This window comes from Melopsittacus undulatus, chromosome 2 (genome assembly GCF_012275295.1).
Source record: "Melopsittacus undulatus isolate bMelUnd1 chromosome 2, bMelUnd1.mat.Z, whole genome shotgun sequence".
Lineage (NCBI taxonomy): Eukaryota > Metazoa > Chordata > Aves > Psittaciformes > Psittaculidae > Melopsittacus > Melopsittacus undulatus.
Window position 1 is genome coordinate 117,173,869 of NC_047528.1, and position 23,987 is coordinate 117,197,855.

General features: G+C 42.7%; 1 protein-coding gene across 1 annotated transcript in view; it reads left to right on the forward strand.

Annotated features, from left to right (window-relative positions):
- The first annotated feature begins 1,749 nt into the window (after nt 1-1,749).
- LOC101877217 (rap1 GTPase-activating protein 1) overlaps nt 1,750-23,987 on the forward strand; it is a 28,478-nt gene continuing 6,240 nt past the window's right edge. Inside the window, exons 1-17 of the mRNA XM_005144794.3 lie at nt 1,750-1,800; nt 7,583-7,676; nt 8,307-8,342; nt 9,523-9,570; nt 10,649-10,687; nt 10,768-10,959; nt 16,146-16,249; nt 17,414-17,492; nt 17,779-17,832; nt 17,923-18,006; nt 18,259-18,359; nt 18,982-19,111; nt 19,354-19,509; nt 20,705-20,776; nt 20,951-21,037; nt 21,686-21,820; nt 23,335-23,481. Coding sequence (XP_005144851.2) covers nt 8,325-8,342; nt 9,523-9,570; nt 10,649-10,687; nt 10,768-10,959; nt 16,146-16,249; nt 17,414-17,492; nt 17,779-17,832; nt 17,923-18,006; nt 18,259-18,359; nt 18,982-19,111; nt 19,354-19,509; nt 20,705-20,776; nt 20,951-21,037; nt 21,686-21,820; nt 23,335-23,481 — 1,446 coding nt within the window. The 5' untranslated portion in view covers nt 1,750-1,800; nt 7,583-7,676; nt 8,307-8,324. The remainder of the gene's footprint in view (nt 1,801-7,582; nt 7,677-8,306; nt 8,343-9,522; nt 9,571-10,648; nt 10,688-10,767; nt 10,960-16,145; nt 16,250-17,413; nt 17,493-17,778; nt 17,833-17,922; nt 18,007-18,258; nt 18,360-18,981; nt 19,112-19,353; nt 19,510-20,704; nt 20,777-20,950; nt 21,038-21,685; nt 21,821-23,334; nt 23,482-23,987) is intronic.

Here is a 23,987-nt window from a genome sequence, read left to right on the forward strand (position 1 = left end):
AATTAATGTAATTTCAGGAAAATTCATGCAGATATGTTTTCAAAGTATGGGAGCAGTTAAATAGGGCAGACAAGCCAATGATGACCTATTGTTTGAGTACCCTGATATGGGTTCTTGTGTGTGTGTATCCCAGTGGTGCCTCTGCAATGGCTATGGTCATGGGAAGAATTAACAGAAGGTATCAGTGTTGTTTGATATGACATAGTTGGAGGTCCCCCCAGCAGGATGATGGGACCAGAATGAGTTATTCCAGTGCAAAATAGTGTGGTTTGGCCTAGGAATGAAAACTAATTTTGCTCTGAGACAGATCTGAAGCATTCACACAGTTGTAGGTAGCAGCCCTCTACAAAGGCAAAATGCTTTAAATGCCTTCAGCTATATCTGCCAGAACTCATTTTACCATTGCCTATGACTTGTACCACATAGGAGCTTCTTTAATTACCTACAGAAAATTGTGACTAACAATCATTCCAATGCACAGGTCAGTCTCATGACACAGGATTACCAAAAGCGCTGCAGAAAGCAATGTATTATCCTGTCCCCTCAGATTATCCTCTTTGAGTGTGTCTGCTATTGTAAAGAATATGAGAATGGTTCGTGTCAAGAATTTAGAACCCATTGTTACCAATGTACCTGTGACCAGTGTAATGTGTGTGGAATGTATAAAAACGACTTTGATTATAATAAATGTGGCTGTCAATGTAATGAAGGGAAAGAAGAAGAAACAAGGGAATAGACTAGTTCCCCTTTTAATCATTTTGACTGTTAAAATAATAAGAGTGCTTAAGGGCTTTGTTTTACTGCTTGAGTGCTTAAAGTAAGGTGGTGGGTAACCAAGAGATACATCCTGTTACAGGGGCTTGTGAAACTTATATAACCATATAAGGAATAGAACCTGTTGTGGTTAAGTTTGTGGGTTACGCTTCCCGAGTTACTGAGAAAGATTGATAACCTTTAGTAAGAAGCTTCTCAACCAGAGAGAAGACCCCAGAAGGAGAAGAAAGGAAACACAACAACATGATTGCTTGAGACCCAGGACCACAAACGTATAAAAGACTGAACCCCGAAGGCCTTGGTGTGTGTTTTTGGGGGAGCAGAGACTCCCCTGCGCACCCAGTGCTGCTTGCTTATTGCCTCTTGATATTAATCAATTGTAATACAATAATTATATCAGACCAAGGCTAAGATGGAATTTTTATAACACTATGGTAGTAAGTCAGTACTAGGGAAGCATTTCTCAGGTTTTTCCAGTCTGCTCCTTTCCCTTCGTACTCTGATCCACACACACTCCATGACCCAGCTCACTGCCACCAAATAACTCTCATTATATGTGGGAGGACTGAAAAATTGTGCTTTGCTATGGAGAAAAACAAAACAACAATGAAATAAAAAACCCCAAACCAAACCAACCAACCAAAGCCACCAAAACACCTCTCCTTTATAAAGGTCATCGCTGCAGGTCTGGCACTAGCAGTGCAGGGAGCAGGATATAGGTGCACAGGGCTGCCCGTGCTCCACCTATGGAGCTGCCGATCTGGCCCCTTCTGCCAGGGCCAGTCTTCTCTGCATAGAAGCAGAGCTGCTCCAGAGGCTGCTCTTCATCGACAATGATCTCTAGTTTCAAGTATGACAGCACCGACCTCCATTCATCTGCAGGTGGGGGCAGCGGAAGAGAAAGGGAGGGAGGGAGAGGGAGGACACTGCAACCTACGTGAATAATTGATAGTGCAAGGAAAGGAGAGCAGCTGGGTTCCCTGTCTCCATCTGCTCACCAGCTGGGGATGAGAGAGCCTTGCTCAGGTAGGGGATGAAGAGCTTAGCTGCTTTTATTCTCATCTTGCCTGCAATGCCAATTAAATACGTTTTGCATCCAGCGGGAATGGGAGCAAAGATAGCAGGGGGGAAGGGGGGGGGGGAGGAAGGCTGATTCAGATCTCTTCTGCTCGTGTGGCATTGTGTAATGGATGGACTTTGGGGCAGTTTCAGCCTCAGCAGGAAAGTGGCTGTACGGGTTTAAAAGACATTGTGCGATACTGCATTATGTAGACAAGTAGTTGGAGAGAGTGGAGGTGGGGAGAGCAGATGTCTGCATGGGAAATGAGACAAACTGGAGAAATCGGGGGGGGGGGGGGGGGGGGGGCATGAATGAAGGTCTGTTCAAAGAAATCCCACCCTGATTCTGTCAACCTTTGACATAAAATGATGGGTGCAAATAGGCAGTGGGAGGTGCTGTCTCTGCATAGTCAGTGCTATATTTAGCAGCTCTGTGCATAGGTCTGTGGAAGCAGCTGATGTGAACACATATATGTTTCTGTGTGTGCATCTATGAGTTTGTGGTGACCGAGTGTGTAATATTACAGTAAACCATGAAAAAATACACTTTCTGCCCTGGAGAGCTTACCCTTGAAGGATATGCTGCTGTGTTTCTGTAGTATTGCACAGTTGCTGTGGAGCTTCTGATGTTCTCATAATGACTTAATGAAATTGCAGAGATCAGTTTTTGTGTTACAGTTGATACAGACTTTTCCTATGTGAGCAAGAGAAAATGATAGTGCATTTGTAAGAGTACAACTCTGTTTAAAAAAGCTGGGAAAACAGCAAAAGGTATAGATACCAATTACTGTAATCCGTATATTAACATACCTACAAAGATACCTGAAAGAACAGAAACTTGTGTGACAGTCCCTAAAACACACAGTAACTCTAAAATGCATAATGATCTATGCAAATAGAGACAGATATATGGATTACAACACAGGACTACAAGTACACTGAATTAGTCATGTAAGAATGCAAGTATCAACAGGAACTGAATCTACTTAGTGCAACTGAAGTCTTGTTTAGGTGATATTGTTGCATCAGCTGTGTAAGTAGTGACAATTGTTAAGCTTGATTATAAGTAAGCAAAAAGGGGGCCTATGATTTGCTTACAGGCGGCAGTGATTTATTCATATGTTTAAAGGAGGCTGATCAGATCAGTAATTAGGATATGTAATAACTGTGCTGGTTTGCTTGTGAGTCTTCAGTGCTTTATACACAACTGGAGTCGCACAGGAGGTTAGGTAAAGCTGTGAGACAGTTAAATGAAAGCGGAGCCCAGTGTTAGCACAGAAACAAAGTTGGCTCTTGTCTATAGTGGCAAACTGCCAAAGAATGGCAGAACAACCTCGGTATAGTTTGCTTTTTCCATGGCCAGGCTTGCTATTGCTGCTGCTAATGACCCTGGGATGGGGGAGGGCAGTAGTTACTCCTGGCAGCCCTGATGTCTCTTCCTCTTTCCTGGATGCAGCAGAAGTGGCAAGCTTGGCTCTTTGCCTCGGCCCAGTCACATCTCTGCTCAGAGATCCAGGTGAATGAGTAAGAACTGCTGTGCAGAAAGCAGCTGCTCTATTCAGTGCCCTGGACCCATCTGGGTTGGAGCAAGGAGGTGGGCTGAATTAGTTAGCCCCTACTCCAGCATCGGATTTGCTGGGGATGGGGGAATGTAGGCAAGAGGAAATGGAAAGACCTGATTCCTCTGTCAAATCCTGTCTCTCATTTCCTACTGTCCCCTTCACCAGTCAGAACAAACCCAGCGTGAGGCTGACACTTGGCAAAAGGTTGTAGCTGCTGCCTTTAGATGTCCTGATGCGAAGAGGAGACATTACATCATCCTGTAGAATGAAATTTGGAATCACAGGGAAAAAAGTATGTCTAGAGGAGCTGTGTTCTTATTTGAACACAAGTGTATGTATTGTTGCAATGGAAAACCGTGATCTTACTCTCAGTTTTTGATGAGTGAACAAAAATACATGTTTCTGACCCCTTAAAATTTGAACTTTCCTGGAGAACAGCTTACATGTTAGATCAGAGAGCTATTTGAATGGAAAGCTAAATCTCTAGTACCTGATACACATCAGCTCCACAAACAAAGGGCTAGTGGGTTTGGTATCGTTAATCTTCCCTTGAAAGGAATTGGAAGTTGTGCAGGATTGCCTTGATGCTCACTTTTCCCACTTTGGGGAAGAGATCTTACTCTACATGAGAGTTGAATAGGGGAACCCTCTGCTGTCCTTGTCCAACACTGCTTGTCTTACCATGTCTGTCTCCCCGAAAGACAGCTTCTTCTGCTCGGCTTTCCCAGCAGTGCGCTCCCGCAGGTTGTGACCATCCATGGATAACCCATAAAGGATGTAGGGGAACTGCTCTTCCGCAGCGGGAGGGGGGGGAGGTCATCACCCCATCCTCCACTGCCTCATCTTCCTCCTCCTCCTCCTCCTCTCTCCGTTACCCCCGTGCTGCTGGCGTGGTTGGAGCCCGATCCCGGCTCCAGGTGCCTTTGGCTCCCTCTCCTTTGAAGCGCAGCTTGAGAGGAAGAGGAGGGGTGCGGAGCGGCGGCTTTGCGGGGAGCCGGCAGGGAGCCTGTGCCCTTCTCCATGGCGAGGCAGGAGGAGAGGAGGCTCCCGAGGAGGGAACCCGGGAGCTGACTCAGCGGAGCAGCCCGGCATGTCTTCCCGGGAGCACGGCTGCCCTGCCGGAGCCTGCGGAGGGTAGGTACTGGTGCGGCTGGAAGTGAGGTACCTAACGGGAGGTCAGAGGATGTGGGCAGGAACGGAATGGAATTGGTTCTTATGAGGTTTAGGGATTTGTGTGTGAGCAGTGAGTAATTAAAAACATGTATTAGTGTCTCATTGCAAGCATCACTTATCAGGCTGGGGCACCAGTTATTGTAATGACTGTTGTTAGCTGATATCATAATTAGCTGAAAATCATATTGTATTGTTTTTCCTGCTGGAAAGCTTTCAGATTAGCAAAGGTTTTTACAGTAGCTATACACCTGCTTCCTTGTGAACTGTTAGGAAACCAGGTACCTGATTTGGGAACTCATCTGTTCAGAGTGCAGCAAATCCCCTTTACACTGGGAAAACTTACGAAAGATGGATGAAGGGATGTGTGAAATCTGTCAAGGCCAATTTGTATTTCTCACAGAATAAATACTAGCATTGACTTGGTTATTGAACTGGCTCAGTTGTAGCAGATGGGAATTATTCTGAGGGAGCTGTATAGAAAGATCCCAGGATTGAAATAGCAGAGGATGCTGCAATACAGGAGTACAGGGCATGAGCAGAGTTGTGTGTGTGGAGGCAGTGGCTTAGAAGTCTGCAAAAGGGATTCTTACACTTCAGAATTGAGAGTGGAGTCTTTAGCAGTGCATCAGCAGTGCCTGTTTTTAGTTTGGCTACCTGTTTGAAACGAATGCACTGCTACCTGCCACTAGTGAAATACTACTTTAGTCTGCAGCATTTTCCAGGTCTTCTGCTTCCCCTTGTTTCCATTTCCTAAAAATTAAGCTTCAGCAAGTACAGTTTCACACATACATATTCCCATCTCAGCCTGGGGAATTGCTTTCCTTTTCCAGAAGGATGACATTCTGTTCTTTCTATTAAAAAAGAGCTTAGTGCTTTTCATTCCAAAAGTTCCAAATTCACTATAGTTACAATGACTGCAAATAATTGTGGTATTTTGAAATAAGGTAACATAAAATCTAAGTAATTCTCCTGGACTTTTAAAGTCCCTTAGCATATTTCTAATCTGGGTTCATTATGGAATTGAGAACATCTCTACATGTATGGTAAAACCAGTGATTTTGGCATCTGTTGGCATCTATTTCGTATCTATTTGACAACAGAACTGTACCAGGATTGGCTGGTCAGGAGCAGTTGCTACATTGAGAGCTGGGGTCAGTCCAAAGTGTAGGGATGAATTTACGATGAGAGAACAAGGGCAGGACTGACCACACTGACCTCATGTCGGAGCTGCCAAATATCCACGATGCACGTGTGTGTTCTACTCTTTACTGAATGATTCGGGACTGAAACCAGTGCCATGCCAAAGAAGAGCACTATAGCATGGAACAAGGCCCAGGGGTATCCAGTTGCACTGAAGTTCTACTATTGTACTTCTCTGGAGTTGGCTAGTTTCTGAAAATGAGAGCTTATCACTTTAAGCTCTTACCCTTTCCAGAGCTGACAGAACAGAAACTTCATGTTTCTAAAAGAAACAATAAAATCTTCCATATACTGCCTTGGGCATCAGTTTTATCAGTCCCAAACATACTTCAAGTAAATTACTAGGATGATAAATAAAGTGTGTGTTGGTATAATATTAATTTAGAATAAACTTGCCATCTAACTGTTGCAGTATTTATCTGAGGATCTCAAGACTCACTCCTACATCTTCTTTCCCATATACATTATGGCTTTAATCTCTAAATGCATTGCACAGATCTCTGTCATTTGAATTTCAGGGGAAAATAATGAGATGGAAGCGTTGTGCTATGTTGTGTAGATCAGCCTATGTGCAACTTACTTGATGCCTTTGGGCTACTAGAATAAGTTATGAATTGTCAGAAAATTAGTGGGCATAGAAGATGTAGATGGAACTTGTAATAGAGTATAGCTTCCTGATTGCAGAAATATGTTATACTTCCATACAACAGGGAATGTAGCCACTGGTTTCAAAGCAAGAGTCTGCATGACTTATAAATACCAGTTTCTTAGTGTGGAAGAAACTGCAGCAGGATGCAGTAGGAGTCATGCATCTAATAGCTAGAGTATAGCAGTTCATCACTGCATTATATGATCACATAACAACTGTATTCATGCCTGCATTACAAAGTGGAGTCTTGTCTCTTGTATTAGAAACTTGCTTTTATGTTCCAAGCTCCACCTGTGTGACCTTCACGATGCTTTAAACCCCAGTTGTGTCTGCTAGTAAAAACTGAATTGTGTGGGACATTTATTAGCTAACAGTAATAGAGCTGCAGCAGTGAGACTATCCATAGTGCAATGGGCAATGCAATATATGTCTTTTAAGCTACTGTTTGAGTTACTTTTTTGTTTTCTCTTCTATGAAATCAAGCAAATGCTGCTGCTATTTGTGTATACGGCTGCTCCAGCAGGGGCCAAAATAACAGTAAGCTTTCAATAGAAACTGACCAGACAAAAGCCCGGGTATGCTGGCTTTACCAGCAGTAGAAACACAGAACTGTGTCTGCATCTCTCCTGCAGGATGTATAGGTTCTGTTCTAGCACCATCCCTGTTATGCTCCTGCCTTGGAGACTAATACCCAGGCTGTGACAACTGAAGCTGTTCTTTTGCTGTTCATATTCAGATGTTTCAGAGCTTTCAGCTCTTTTATTATGGTTCAGTTTTGAGATTTGATTCCAAAGCTTCCCGTGAGACCTAAATTTAATTCTGCTGCAAATCTATAATAGGGGAGGAACTTGGCAAAAGAGATCATTCAGCACTTGCATGGCAGTTGTGAGGAAAATAGTGCATGTGAACAGAGACAGAACTGTCAGGGTGGGAAGATGTTTGCTGTTATATCCACTGTGTTCGCAGGTGGCAAGTGGTAAATTAAGACAGCTTGGGGAATCTCTCAGGGAATGACAGCTTCCTCATAGACAAACAATAGTCTGGGTAGAGGAAGAGTAAGCAGAAGGCAAAGGAGGCAATGCAGGCAAGCACTGGCATCTTGAGTTCTCCAAGAGCTAGAAGTTCTTTCTTCTTCCCCTCTACCAGTTCTGCCTCTCTCTTGCAGGAGGTCTGAGAAGGAGGTGCGCTGCTTCAGTGATGTTATAGACGCTCCCACCCAAGGCTTTCCATGTGCTCTCACTCCTGCTGTCCCCAACAAGGTAAAGGCAGTCCATGTTCCTGTGGCTCAGGGTTGGGATGTGCCTTGAAGCACTGAGCAGAAGAAGTGACTAAAGCAAGCTCGTGTACATACATGTAGTCAGGCACTGGAACAGGCTGCCCAGGGAGTCACCATCCCTGGAAGTGTTCACACACTGTGTAGATGAGGCCATCAGTGCCATGGGTTAGTGGTGGGCTTGGTGGTCCTGGGATAGAGCTTGGACTGGATGAGCTTAAAGGTCTTTTCCAACCTCATTGATGTGTGTTATAGCTACAGTTGCCCACTTCTGTAAGAATCCTAAACTTGTTCATTTAACCATTTCTTATGCTATGCTGAATCAAGTTGGTCGTCTGACTCATTGAAAGAGAGAAATTCCTGATACCTGTCTAATCAGGTTCCAGGTCAAACTTTTGCAACCAAGCTGAAGACTTATTTGGCCAATTGTATTGTCCATGCTATCTGTTAAGGAAGAATGATTCAATCTTGTCTTCAGTGAGCAGGTAGTTTCTGTGCCAAAACATGGAGAGAGCTGTTGGATCCTTCACTAACCTTCTGTGGGTTACCACAGAAGCTGATGCTAGCTTCTGCAAATGTTCATATTGCTTTCCCGGTTGTCTTTTCCTTTTCACAGACTGTGGACTTGTTTGAGATGATTGAAAAAATGCAGGTAAGGAGAAATTTTTCCTGTCAGACTTTGGGGTCTCTTGATTTTGTTTTCATAGCCAACTAAATGATCAGCTGCTATTTGTCATGCCGCTTCAGACCCAATGCCCTTTAATTTGGGCTTGCAGAGTATTTAGCTCTTCTAGGCCCAAGCTTCTGTACCTAATCTTGAATGGGGCTTCAGAAGCATTTTCCTGTGTTCATTTCTTCAGCCATCCTGATGGAAGCAATAGACACAAATTATTATAGTTGTGTCCTTTGCAGAAGTGTGATTCTGACAGAAAATCAAAGCTGCATTAAGGTATCTCTGGCATCTTTGCCATGGAACTATATATCTGCTGGGTGGCAGCTGCTAATGACAGGTGATTAATGGGATGTTAACATAACTGTATTTAATAAGGTCAACCAGTTTAATAAATAACTACTGCAGACCCTGTCTTTAACTTGCAGAATACAGGAGGACTCTGGCTTAATTCTCTCATGGAAATATGTGCATTTAGTTGCATATATTACATTATAAAATTAAAATAGAATAAAAGGGGAAAAAACCCAACTCAGCCCTACCAAATAAAGAGATTGTGATGTAATAATGTGGTATATATGTAAATAAAAAAATCTTCAAAACTGAATTTTCAGATGATTTGTTCACAGAGAATTCTTGGAAACCACCAAGATTTTCTCTGAAAGGTACAACACTCTTTAAAATGCTGCAGTTAACTTTGACCATAACATGTTATGGTTATAACATGTAACATGGCACATAACACCTGCTTTTTACTGTGTGCAGGAATTAAACTTATAAGAAACAACTTACTTTCTGGAATTTGGGTGATCAAATCATGGGCATGAGGAAAATGCAATACTTTGATGGGACTGCAAAGGTGTGGAGGTGGAAGGTAGCAGCAAAATGCTGGGCATTTTATAACTCAGTATAGAGTTTTGAGGCTGATGTACAGACTTATTTGACAGATTAGAAAGGAAAGCGGGGGGGTGTATATCTTCTCTATATTCATGTGTATACAGTTCTAGCTTTACTCCTCGTCTTTATTCCAAACTTCCATAAAATAGAAGTTTATGGAGAGAGACAATTACTTATATTGGAGATACAGAGAAGGACACCAAGGGTAAGTGAAGCAGACGTGCTAAAACATAGGGTTCACTGTCTGTGACTTTTATGTTTCCAGGGAAGTCGTCTGGATGAGCAAAGATGTTCCCTTCCAGCTCCTCTCAAGGTCAGGCCAAGTTGTTGTTGCATCCTAAGTTGCTGAGAATGACAGATAAATACTGACCTGGCTTCCAGTGTATTTTCACCTTGAGGTGAACAGGGAGCCTACAAACAGCCCAAGAATATATGTGCTTGCCTTCTTTTCTGCTTCTTCCTTGAAGCTGTTGTGCAAAAGGGTGAAACTATATAGCTGAAATAGAATCGACACTTCCCTTTACAAATTTAAGTGGTTCCAAGAGGTGTTTCCTATTATTAACAATCTTAGCTTTGAATAAGTAATGTCTTAACATTTATTCAGTTGAAAAGCTATAATAATCGTTTTGAAACCAGACTGTGTTTATTTCAGTAGTCTGCTTGAGGACTCACATAGATGCTACTAGAAAGCTGGTGTATTTCCCTCAATACTAAGCCAGTAAGAACAGATTCCCAACTTCAGAGTCTGAAATCTTGTCCATTTCTTCAGTCTCTGCTCAAGCACAGTATCCTTAAAATCAACCTTGACACGAATTTGATCTTGGAATGACTTTAAAAAGAAGCTACATAAAGAATTGATATAGCTGAATTCTGACAGAGATAGTCAGTGCTTTTTGTGGTGATGGAAGGGCATCCAACTGGCATAAAGTCGCTCAGATACTGCTCCTGTTCTTACTGTTGTATACCTCAGGTCTAGCTATGGAGATGACACAACCTTGATCCTATTGTCAATAACAGTACTATTTCTACCATCCCTACTGTCATCTCTGACTGCAGAAGAACAGCAGCTGTCTAGCACTGTGTGGAAAGAAATGCTCTCAATCCTAACCTCATCCAGTTTCCCTCTAGTTTGGCTACCTCCTCATTTTGTACGCCTGTATTCTGTATAGTTTCAAAGAGGAAGGTGGGTGAAAACTGATTCCTAAATTTATTGTTCTCAAAGTTCTATATTGCTGAGACCTGGCAAATGGAGTCTAACCTTGAATCCTAAAGTAAAACTCTAAAGATGAACTAGGGCAGAGTGGAAGCAGAGGGCACAGCTTGCACCATCATGAATTCGTAACACTCTAAGAGATGTTGTGCATTTTACTAATGGTCTCTTCTGATTTCAGACAGAAGAGGAGTATATTCCTTACCCCAGCATCCACGAGGTGAGTTAGTACTGCTCTCCTCTGTTTTCCCTTGGACTTATTGGCCTGTCAGCATTCATGTTCTCTGTCCTTCCGATTAGGTATTACAGAAAGGGTGGCCATATCCTCTCATTATCTTACCCCAGTTTGGGGGCTACTGGATTGAAGGGACCAGCCACAACCTTTCCAGCTCGAGTCCAACTCTGTCTGATGCACCCTTTCCCTGGAGTGGTAAAGCGAAACTGGAAAGTGACCCTACAGCCAAGCTGTACCGCAAACATTTCCTGGGCAAGGTAAGGGTGCCCTTCAGAGCCTTCTCTGCCCACCCAGCCTCAGGGCTGAGATGCATCCCAGGCTTTTTCTGATGGACTTGGAAATAACTGCACAGTTGCTGCATTTCAATTCCTCATGGTGCCATGAACTAATGTAAATGAAGTACAAACTACCATACGGCCTGTAGTGTTTTAAGTTGGTCCTGCTGCTCTGTGATGTGTGCATCATCCTGTGTGCTAACAAAAGAGAAGGATTTGTACAGGAAATGATTATATTTGGTTAAGAAGCTCTTCTGAGGCTCCATGACAGATAACAACTTTGGGATGATAAAAGGGGGAAAAGTGTAATAGTACTGGGAATTGAGATGGTACTGTTTTTAGAAGGGACTGCAGAACTGGGAGTGCAAGCCCCTCAGTAGTAAGCAAAATGGTTCATGTTTGTCAGTAGCAAGTATAGTCACCACAGAATGTGCATGAAGAGACTGGACAATGTGCCTTATAGTTGTTTGATTTAAGTTAATCTGGGGGTAAGTATTCCTTGACTTCCAGTCTGACAGAGGGAAACAGAGCTTGGCCTCACAAAGTGGATGTTTGCTGGCTGGCCATTAAGGTCTTTTAGCCTGTTCAGGGAATTGATCGATTCCCAGACTAGATCTCAGGATGATGTTAGCCATTAAGAACAAGTGAGAACAAACTCATGATCTCATCTGAGATTTGGTTCACGGCATAACGAGATAAGAAGCGTGCTGGTTATACATGCAAGGCATCTTCTTCAGTGGTCTCCCTCTGAAACTGCTTAACAGGATCAAAACTAGGGAGGAGGTGAACCTTTGACCAGTGCTGAGAACTTGTTCTGTAGTAGTTGGGCTTGTCGGAATGATCTTATGTAGCACTCAACACTAGAAACCAGTATTAATAGGATGTTTGTAAAGTGTCCTTTGTGGAGGCTTCCCTTCTAGGCTGACAGATATGAAGAAGGTTGTAAAACTTTGTCTTACACTGTGGGAATTATTCAATGTCTGTGTTGTTTTCAAGACTATAATAAAGAGAAGTAGCTTTAAGCCAGGAAGGATTTAATAAAAGTATACCTTGGGAATACCAGACAGAGAACCTTAGGATGCAGTTTCACAAGCACTTGAAGCTGCAAGTGTTGATGAGAGAAGCTTTCTTGCCATATGTTCATATGTGGTCATGTATTTCTCCATTATGCTGTTTTTTCCTTGTGCTGGTTTAAGTGTTGTTGCTGCAGTGCTCTGAATATGGAGTATTCTCAGTAGAAGGAGCTATGTCTTAAGTTATTAGCGTGAAATTCTAGCTTAACCCAGGATAAAGAGGTGGAAACTATTTGAAGTAGTCAAAGGACATTTTTATTATTAGGTGTAACTGTGATGATCTCTTTTGGTACTTTAAAGTGTCTCTAATTTTGCTTCACTACAAGTCTGTGCTTTTAGTAAACATGTTCTCCAACTTGCTGAGACTGCAAGTCTTCTCATATTCATAATCATTTTCCTCTGGTATGCAAGTACATGTGTTTTGGAGCCTGTTACTGTTTTCCTGTCATGACAAGCCCAAGATAGAGCAGAGACGCAGAGAGGGCCTGCAAGAAGACAACCTTATCAGGTATTACTTCAGTGACTCTGCAGTTGACAACAATTGCAGTAGAGTCTTGGTCCTTGTTGTCATCTGACTGACAAACACCACCTTAAACTTTTCCAACAAGAAGGCTTCAAGTATATCAACAACTGGAATAATGATGCTGCCTACTTGATATTGTAAGTTTTTTAGTTATCTGTCACTGTTGATAGTTTTAGATGTTCAAGTATCATAATATTCCTGTAGGTCATCATGTAATCAATTCAGCCACCAAGGCTGCTTTCCTTCCTTCTTCAGGGATGAAATTGTTTTTCATTATTTTCAGTTGTTTGATGGACAAGAATGGGCTAATGACTTTTGAATCCTGGAGAGACCTTTTTGTGTTCTCTGGCTTCCTATTGCTAAAAGAACCCATGAAACACACCAGGCTCAGAAGCCTGTGTCCCATTTTTTGGTCTTTGTAGCTCTGTGTTAAATTTGGCTGCAGCTAATTTCAGGCTTTGGCTCCTATTCCTTTGTTCTGACTTCTAGTCTTCACTTTCGGTGGCATTGTGCCATCTTTTTCCTTAACAGCCCCTATAGGACATCCGCCTGAGCATATAACTTCTTTGATTCATGTACCTCTTTGATTCTAAATTTCAACTGCCCATTGAGCATGCTCTTTTGCTCGTGGAGTCTGCCTGTTCCTCAGCTGCTCTTTCTGCCCTTGGGCACAATGACTGCACCTGATTCTTGTTCACATCCCAAAAATGTATTAGTATCCTGGAAGTTGTGGTCATGGAGAACTAAACTGTCCTGTCAGCCTTGGGATTCCCTGAATTTCATCTTTTCTTCCCAAGTAAGATAAGTTCAGTCACAACCAATGACTTGTGTGACAGATCAGTCTGCACTCCTGTGATCTGAACACTGCAGCTAGCAGCCACGTTATTCTGTTTGCTTCTCTTTACCTTATACCTTATCTTTGCCAGGACCCACTTGTTTGGATGATGCTAGCATCAGAAGCCATGAAATTTCTTCCCCATAAGTCAGTAGCAGGGCAGTTCTGGGTGTTCTTGTGTGGTTTTGTTTTACTTTCTGTCTCAGAGAGGAAGTGAGGACAATGACATAAGGACTCTAATACTTAAAGGAAGGTCAGTAGCATCATCTTCACATGCAGGTTCAGGGTAGTGACTGTGGTCTTAGTTATTCTTTCTTCTCCTCCACAGAGAGGGGACTGGTTTCCCTCTGTGTCCACCCACATAATCAAAGGATTTCAGTAGATGTATCTTTACTTCACAGTGAGTCAGAGCTATGACTAATACAGAAAAAGAGTTCAGAGTTTTCCCACAGCAAAAGCCAATCTCACCATTGTCTTGAGAGAGGTTGTGATCCACCAGTGAAAGAATAGACCTGTATTTTCTAGGCAAAAAGCTGAGGAAGGAACCATCAGATGGGCAACTCTTTGATCAAATTACACACTTTGCTCCTATGAAGTTCTTATTGTTATTTTTTGTGTGTGTCTGGAGTGTTCCTTTCACAGAACATATTCCAAATTTGCAAGTTCTGACTGTACAACAGGACACTTACCTTACTGTCCCAGTGCACAACACCCTTGTGTCATGCACAAGAACGCACTTACACAGTGCTTCCTGTGATGCTCCCCCTGAGTCTTGCAATCCTAGTTACTTACTTCATGCTCCCTGGCTGTCTTCTCAGGTTGCAAGTGGCTCTGTCCTTGATTTGAGGTGACTGCTATTCTGGTGGTAGAACAGCCCATTCATTAATTGCAGGGCTGTGCAAATCTCTCTCCCCCATTTAATTTGACTGTGACAAACACTTCTACAACCAAACAGCATAAAGCCTTTGGTGTATATCAGAAAAGAGTTTGTACACGCTAAAATGTATGCAGAGTGCTTTGAATGGATCTTTCAAGTAAGGTGGTGATGGACAGCACTATGATTAGAAAGTATATCAACAAGCCAGGTAGCAAATGGTGCCTCTTCTCTGTGAAGCAATTGACCAGTGGAACTGAGGAATCAAGCTCCCCATTAAAGTGTGTGCATTTTATCTCCTGGCAGTGTCTGCCTTTTCAGTGAGTGGACAGAGCTGCTTTTTCCTACAGAACCATGAGTGGGTAATCCAGTTGGGTATCTTGACATACATCATCTGTCTGCAGGAGATTCCAAAAGAAAACCTTGGTTTTTATTACTTTGTTGCCTGTTGCCTAAACTGGTTCTGCACTGACAATCTCTGTGGACACATTCCTGGTTCCACTATCAGCAGATTCCTGTATGACATTCTCCTTATTGGCATGGTGCTGAGGCATAAGGAGGCACTGATAATTCTGCCTGCTATAGGGTAACTGAGACTGTTTTGGTCTGGAAATTCTTTATTTTGTTTTATTTATTATTACTTTTCTTTTCTGAGCAGGGGTCCTACCCCAGCTTCCATTGGTGCTAGCTCTACAGTGTGATACGGATCTCACTATATTCTCTTGAGTTGGAGGATGAATACTGGGATGTACTACTGCCCCTTTCAATAGAAGTACTTACTAGCAGCAAGAGATTAAGATATTAATCTAATCAAATCTAATGGAAAGAGAACTGGATTCCCTGCATGATCGCTAGTTTCTATGTCCTGTTTATGCCCCAAATCCAATAATTTGGGCTATTTGCTAAAAGCATGAGTTCAGTCTCAATTCTTTGGTCAGACTTTATACAGCAGCCAGCTCCAAAAACTAGCCATAAAGTGGTTTTCCACTAAGAAGACAGAAGTGATCTAAGCATTTCTGGGTGATTCCACCTATACAGTATTCTCATTGTGCTAGAGGTTTCCGTTCACATCTCTTGTTGAAAGTTGAAAGGCCTCTAACCATTTGAGTTTAAAGGTCATATATATTGATATATATGTTGTATCTATCTGTCTCAGTGTATAAAATATACATTGTTATACCCAGGCCATTGGCTGTATACCCAGGACAAATGTATGACTGCAGCCACTTGCATATGGAGCCTGTGGAAATGTTTGCATTGCTGTTCATTGTTTGAATGATGCTCTCTGTTTGAGGCATGCTTATGCTTTAGTGTAAGTAGTGTCAGTGGCCCTGCTGAGAACAGTCTTCATCTGCAAAGACGTTACCTGAACCTGTGATGCATCCTCACTGAAATGCAAATGCTCTTACAGATCAGCCACTTGGTATAATGATCCTGCCATTACTCATTCGTATAGAAAATTCCCATGACCACATCCAGTTGAATGTGCTGGAGACCACTACTTAGTCGTGAGAGGCCTGAATGGATACAGGGCAAGTCAGCAAAAGATACACATTTTTTTACAGGAAAATTGATTTCTTCAAAATGTCTTGCTGAATGTTCTCATTCTATTCCTTCTCAGGAGGCCATTATGATGATGGACTGCTGAGGAGAAACTGAGCCGAGAGTGGATGAGCTTTGATTGATATGCTTATGCACTGATCATGAAGGGGGCTGGGAGACAGCATATGCCTGTCTTCAAGCGTGCCATTGCTATCAAAGAAAAAATCAGCTATTCTTGGGTGACAAGTTGTATGCAAAAACTGGGGTAAACTTCTCTGGGGAGCGTGTTGGGAATAAAGCATTTTGTCTTCCTGTTTTCAGGAGCACCAGAACTTTTACTCCAGTGACATGTCCTTGGGCTACCTGGTACTTTCTGTGAAGTATGAACAGATCGAGAAACAGGAAAATCTACGCCTGTTGCTCAGGTAATAGTGCCTGTTGTTGAAGTGTGTGTCACTGTGTGGTGTCTATCACCTTACCTTGAGCTTTCTCAATATGGGTGCAGATCTCATGTCTTTCTCTGGTAGTGGACTGCAAAGAAACCTTTGAGCCTTCTTTTCTTGCCTTCCCTTCTAAGTTTCTCTTAGTGGTTTCTTTTAGGAAGCTGAAGTCATGTTTGCAGGTGCATCTTTATAGTTCCTGGGTGAGCATCTGTTCTTCTCTCAAAAAGGAAGTTTTTCTGTTTATTCTGCTTACTTAGAGACAGATGAGTATTCTCTAGGAGAATGTGGATTCCCTGATGGAAGGCAGCCTAGCCCAGGCCTTTGGACTTTGTACTTGAGACTAAGGCTCCCTTAAAGGTGAGCTAGAATGTTCTTTGTAAGGCAGGACTTGCCTTTGGTGAAGCTGTGTTGTCTTGACTCACTTCCCTGTCTTCCATGTGCCTTAGCATGGCTTCAAGAAGGATCTTACCAGGTGCAGAGGTGAGGTTGGCAGGTCAGTGGTCCCTGGGTTCCTCCTTTCTAGCCTTCTTTTTAAAGCTGGGTGTGATATTGCCCTTTTTCCAGTCACCAGAGGCCTCACCTGACTGCCATGACTTCTCAAATACCATGGATGTGGCTTAGCAACTACATAAGACTTTTCCCTCAGGACTCTGGGATGGATCTCATCAGGTCCCATAGGTTGTGTATGTTTGGGTTCCTCAAGTGGTCGTGAACTTGATCCTCACTTATAGTGGGAGGGACTTTGCTCCCCCATTTCCCACCTTGCAGTTTATCCACTCAAGATGTGTGGGTATGAATCCATTATAATGCTGCGTCCGTGAATTGTATTTTAGCACTTAGATTTCTGTGAAAGAAAATGGTGGTAGTGGGAGAGCAAAATACTTCTTCAAGCAAGAAAAGAATGCAAAGGAGCAAGAGACATCCCTGGTTTTGTCTTCCTCTGCTCCCCACAACAACTGATGAGCAATAAGAAGTGTAAATAACCTCCCTTTTCCAGTGATTTTATGCACCAGACTTCAAATGAATCCTCTGGAATTAACTGCTTTGAGGATAACTTGAAGGGATGGCTACTCTTTCTTTAAAGAGCCAGTGTTGCCTGTGTCTCCCTGAAGCCTTTTCTCTAATTACTTCTTTGTTTTGTGTCAGGACTCGGACTGGCACCAAACATGACCTGATCCCCATTTCCTGTCTGAATGAGTTTCCTAATGCAGTCCAGATGGCAAAGGTGAGATTCATGCTTACCTGATTGTTCCTAATGCCTCATTCTTCAAGTTGCTTTTACCTCTGTCCTCCCACTTCCCTATTCTCTACCATTCTTCAATAGTACTGTCATGTACTTCCCTTTACACTTCCCTTTATCTTCCCTTCTTTCTCTTCTAAATTTACCTCGGAACTTTTGCCTGACTCCTATCAGATAACTGGGAGCATTGCCCATGCTCTCATGCCCACAGCAAACCAGGACACATGATAATCTCACTTCTGTTTCCCTCTTGCTCTCTCTCACTCAACAGCTAGTATGTGAGGATGTGAATGTTGAACGCTTCTTTCCTGTCCTCTACCCCAAGGTACAATGTTCTGATATGTCCGTATGTCCCTTTTCCATTAAGGTATGGCTAATGACATCCAACTGATAACTTGTATTTTCATTACCTCAGGCTTCGCAGCTTATTGTTGCATTTGATGAACATGTCATAAGCAATAACTTCAAATTTGGGGTCATCTACCAGAAACCTGGACAGGTAAGCTCCCTTAGATGCCATCATAATTGAGGCAAACAGAAAGAGTCAGTTCTCTTAGCTTAAATGTAATAAGAAAGTCTGTGTTATGCTGTGAATACACATGCTGGAAAGAGAGAGGATGGAAGCTTCATCCATCAAGTTGATTGATTTGTTTGTGCAGGTCCTCAAAGCTGCTTGAACTGTGTGTAGAAATTGCTGCCTGTTATTTTGTACTGCTTGTGCTCCTTACGGCTTCTCCTTTGTCTTTTGAAGACGACGGAAGAAGAAGTCTTCAGTAACACAGAAGAGAGTCTGGGTTTCCTGGAGTTCCTGGATTTCCTTGGTGACAGGATTCAGCTGCAGGACTTCCGTGGGTGCGTACCCAGTGCAGTTAGAAAGCCAGATGTAGTTAAGGAATACCATGTGTTCAGAGGCTGTTACTCTGTTAAGTGAGGTGTCCTGTGAGTCCCAGTGCAGGTGGAGAAGCCTAGAATGCTTTTGTCAGCAATCCTGGCTGGGAACAAGTTGAATCTTAGGTCTGTGCTGGTGTTTTCATGTAAATGTCTCCTTGTTTCTTAATCTCACCCACAATATCAGCAAAGAATAGTTTTGTTGGGCTATACAAAGGTAAGTTTGTGTCACAATGATATGGGTCAGTATTGATTTAGTCTCTCTGTGGGGTGGCTCATCCTTCCTGTATTTCTAAAACATGGATTGTATTTCTCAGAAGACTGTCGAAGAAAGTGGCTCCTTTGGGGATTCCTGGTTTAGGTTCATGACTTTTAGCAAGCAAATACACTCATCAGCTGAAATACTGTGCAGCTTCAATCAGTGCTTTTGCTTTGGGAAGATTTATTGCCTTCACTGTCACTGATTTCTTAATATATACCTTTGATAATATTGATGTATCAAGCTACTGTTATTGATACCTTCTTCTCTCCACTTTCTAATCTCTGTCCTAATGCCTGACCGATGGCACGGTATGGATTTGCTCAGGTTCCGGGGAGGCCTGGATGTTACCAGAGGTCAGACAGGCACTGAGTCAGTCTATACAAACTTCCGGGGCAAGGAGATCATGTTTCATGTATCTACGAAGCTGCCCTTCACAGAGGGAGATTCCCAGCAGGTACTCAAGGGAGAACTAAGGAATACAACAGTGGGGCTAAGAGAGGAGGGGTATTTGGTGAGAGACTGCATGCCCAACTGCATAATATTGGGAATTATGGCTGGGATAATGGTAAAAGTAGTAATGAGGGGTTTGGTTGAACACATGGGTTAGAGATGCTACACAACTCATATTTGAGGCTCTATTATACTGTTCCACTCATTTTCACCTGCCTTCTTGCTTTGTTATTTTTTCCTCTCCAGCTTCAGCGGAAGCGTCACATTGGGAATGACATAGTAGCCATCATCTTCCAGGATGAAAGCACACCTTTTGTCCCGGATATGATCGCTTCTAATTTCTTACATGCTTATGTGGTAGTTCAGCTCACTCATGGCACCACTGGGGACACTCTCTACAAGGTAAACAGAGCCAATAGGTTCCTCTATACTGATTTACTGATACTGATGCTGGAAGTGAAAAGCTGTTCTTGGGCCTTTGGGAGAGGTATAGGTTCAGCCAGCTGTCATCCTAATTTGTTAAGTATCTATACATGAAATCTTCAATGTAGTTATATGTTTTTCAAAGTAGCTGATGAATTTCTGAAGCTTAAAGCTTGGGAATTGAAGCAGGATGAGTTAAAATTAAAAGTTCTGCTTACATCAAAGAGCATGGGGTACAATTGATCCTGTTTTGAGTGATGTCTTGCTTGCACTATATAAGTCACATCATAAAACTCATTCACCTGACTGACAGCCATGTCTGCATTGCTCATGTGCACAGCACAGTGCTTGAGATCAGGCACTTCCTGAGACTGTACATCAGGTACATCTGGTTGGCCTGATCTGAGCCAGCTACATCTGCTTTGGGGGACCCCAGAGGTAATGCCCATCTGACAGGAAAGTGCTACCTGTTAGGGACCTTCAGTTGGAAGAAACCCTGCCAGAACATGAATTCTCTATCTGCAGCTTTTGGACACAGCTCTTGTAAGTAGGGGACCTGCCCTACAGTGTGGGAAATCTGAATTAAATTGAGAGCCCCTTTCCTTCGTTCTCTTATTAAACCCATGCCTCTCATGGGCTCTGTGACATTCACACTGGAGTGTTATTTTGAGGCAGTTGCTGGTGTTATGATATTGTTCCCTGTTATATGAAATGGCAAATAATGGTATTGTTCCATTACATGTGTCTCTGAGAGGTGTTGTCACAGATGCACTGCAAAAGAGGGGAGTATCTCCACTGAGAACTCTCTGTCAAAAAAAAACCCCATACATATTGGTACATACAATACGGTACAACCCTTTTGGCAAAGGGTCTTCTAGTGGAGGTAAATACTGCAGGCTGAATAGAAGCATCTTCTTGTTGTTGTAAATACACTGGTTATTTCAGTTGTTTTTTGTTGCTCTTAAGGTGTGCACATCCAGCTGACTGAATTTCTGGGAGATAAGTCATCACATCCATTCACTGAGTTCAGAAATAGATGGGTGCACAGGGTAGCACACTGGACCTCTTTCAGCTATGTAAATGTTCAGGAGGGATTGGATGTGCCACACTTTGAAGGCTTTGGTAGTCTCGCTTGTGTTATAGTACTTATCTTTTGCCCCTTACATTCTTTCAGGTTTCAGTCACAGCCCGAGATGATGTCCCCTTCTTCGGACCCCCTCTGCCAAATCCAGCCATATTTAGAAAGGTTTGTTTCTCTGGTCCAGCGCTGATGGCAGGGGAATGTGGTACATACCCCTGTGTTCTGAGTCAGTATTGTCAGTCTGCCTAAGGGGCTTGGGGGTCTAAAGGGTAGTAAGGTGTAGTGTGCTATTTTTATTACTGTTTTCATCTCCAGTCTTGTCTTCATCTTGACTTGTAGAGTGCAGAGTTCCGTGAATTCCTCCTGGTCAAGCTCATCAATGCTGAGTACAGCTGCTATCGAGCTGAGAAATTTGCTAAATTAGAGGTGGGTCTATTGCCTGGTTGCTCCCATTAAAAGTTATAAAATAGCATTTCTGACAGATAAAGAAAATACAGTACCATTTTTTTACTTCCTTCTAATATTGTGTTGCTTCAAAAAGGAAGATGAAATGGGATTATAATTGGCTGTGTGATGCTTCCTTTATGTTTCACAACAGGTGTGATAGAATATGCACAGGTGCATTCTAATGTAAAGATGTAATCCTCAAGTCAGAATGGGAATATGATGCATTTCCTTCATTTTGCTGGAGGAAATCCTGTATTAGCTGAAACTGGGTATTGTGCTTCAGGATTTGTATTGATATTACTGATTTTTGGTTCAAGGTACCAAAATTCTATTCCAAACTCTGCTGCTTGCCTGATCAAGAAAAAAACATGCCTCTGTTGCATCACCTATAAAAAATACTGATGTCTTTTATGACTTGCTTTAGAAAGACCTTTAGAGGGCTGTTACTGTAATATATTCCATGCCTATACAGCTAAAGCCACTTCATACTGTTCAAAGTAATTTTTGTGATCATTGATTGATTTATTTATGTATCAAGGAGTATGTGAGACATTGCCAAAACAGAGAGGAAAAGAAATCCCTCTGCTCCAAATAATAACTGTGTTTTCATTCCTGATATTGATGCAGGAAAGAACCCGGAGTGCCCTCTTGGAGAGCCTTTTTGAGGAGCTGCAGCTTCGCAGCCGCAGTATGATGGGATTACCCGTAGGGGAGGATGACAAGATAGAGAACGGCAGTGGGGGCTTCCTTGAGAATTTCAAGGTGAGCCATAGTGGATTGTTTCATTACCCAGTTGCTCACACTTTTCTCAAGTCCATTGGGTGTCCCTCCAAGGAATATTGACCCTGCTGAGCAGCTGTACTTAAGTCTTTCCATCCAGCAGCCTTTCTTGAGAGCATCTTCAGCTGTGCTTTACCATGTCTCTCAAGAAGAGACATCTTTCCCCTTTCTATGTTCCTTCCTATAGAGCTGCAGTGCTGTCCAGGGTGGAATTCTATGCTGTCCCTCAGAAGTCTTTGTACTTCATGCTGGTGTCAGATGGGGTTTCACTCCATGACTGCAGGAGTATTTGCAAGAGGAGCTGTTATAACTAGTAGCAAGCAGCTTTCAGTTCCTCCAGGAGATCTCTTCCAGTTCATTCTCACTATATCTGAAAGAGTTGCAAGAGCCACTGCAAGAGAGTTTATAACGTATCTGTTCATGTACTATGTACAAACCCTGTGATGCTTTACTTGCCCTGTAAAAGCCAGAGTTCATTTACCTTTGTTCAGTGAAGATGATCCTTTTATTTTTGTGATGTCAGGATCAAGTGACAGAACTCACTTTCCTAAGTGATAAAGATGATATCAGGAAGTAAAGTTTTCATATGAATAGGCAAACCTGAGTTTTGAACCAATTATGTTGAGAGAATCTTATATCACTTTTCTATCTACTTCACCTTTCCACTTCTGTGGGTAATGCTTCAACACTTCTTTTGTATAATAGGTTATCTGTCTGAACAGAGAGATGTGTTATAAATAGTATTTCTTCAGATGACCTCCACCTGCTTTGTATAGTGGGCTAGTTGGAATTATTAAGGGCTGTGAAACGAATCTATTCCGGTATAGGTTTGGTAGCTATATGCATAGCTTTGGTCAGAGCTGGGATGCTTTAGTGAGGTGTATTCTTACATACAATCTGTCTATCCTGTCTTTGCCGCTAACCAGGAATTTCATACCAATCCATGTCTTAACACTAATTATCCCAAAATGTCCTTTTTCTGACTTCTAGCAGATGTTGTGACTTGCATGTCACATAGACATTTGGAAAAGGTTGTAAAAGGCTGACAAAACCTAGAAAATGGCTTTTTCAAATGCTGCTGACTTTGATATGGCTGCTTTCCCCTTGGAACCTGCACTCAAGTTCTTGCAAGACTGAACCTTGCAGTCTTGAACAGTAGGATTTTGTAGCCTGTAGTGTGTGGGACTCATACAGATCATGCTAGTCTATCCAGTAGGCTGGAATAGTAATAGGGAATGTACTGCAACAGGACAAGGGAAGTAAAAATAGAGAAATACATGAGGAAGAGTTCTTCCTTGGCAGTGAATTGCCTAGGACCAAAAATGGGTAATACCTAAGATGCTTCCTTCTAGGAATTAGGATGTCTGTGGTTCTGGTGTTGGTCTGTGACAACTTTCCACCCAATCTGTTGTGCTTTATTGTCATACTACCCTACCATGTGCATGTCTATCATGTGTATCTGTGTTTGTCTGTTTCCCTGCCTCCCTCCTGTTCAGCGGGTGATCAGAGGCCGCAGCCAGAGCCTGGATACCATGGGAATATCCATGAGAAAGCAGCAGCCAACTACCCTGCCCAGCCGCCCAACACCAGCTGGCCTTGCCCTTAGCCAGAGTGTCGCCGAGGGCCCTAAGGCTGTTGCTGCGGTAAGGTATTAGGGTGGGCTGTAAGGAGAAAACTGGTGTACCTTTGTAACCCATCCATAGGTTTTGTTTCTCTTTTCCTATTAGTTTGTCCTTCTGTCCTTCTGTGAATCTCTTCCCGTTGTATCATCCTGTTTCACAAGTGGTGACAGCATGCATTGCAGTCTGTTCTATCTGTGCTGTCTCTAGCCACAGGTCAGCTGTAAACTAGAGCTGATGTTGTAGACTGGGGGGGGGAAAGCCAAACATGATTCTACATCAGACATCTATCTCTGTTATCCTGGATTAGATCCTGTACATTGCCATACCTTAAAAGAATGCATGCAGAGTGGTTTGACCACAGTGGTATTGTATTGTCATGAGGGAAGAGCTCAGAACATAAGGACGCTAGATCTGTTCCATTTGCTTCAATTTCACCAGTCAGACTATTTTCTGCAGAATAAAGCAGGTGCACAGTGTTTATTCAAGGTGCTATTTTGCTGTAAATAGAACTTGCATGTTGGGAGCAA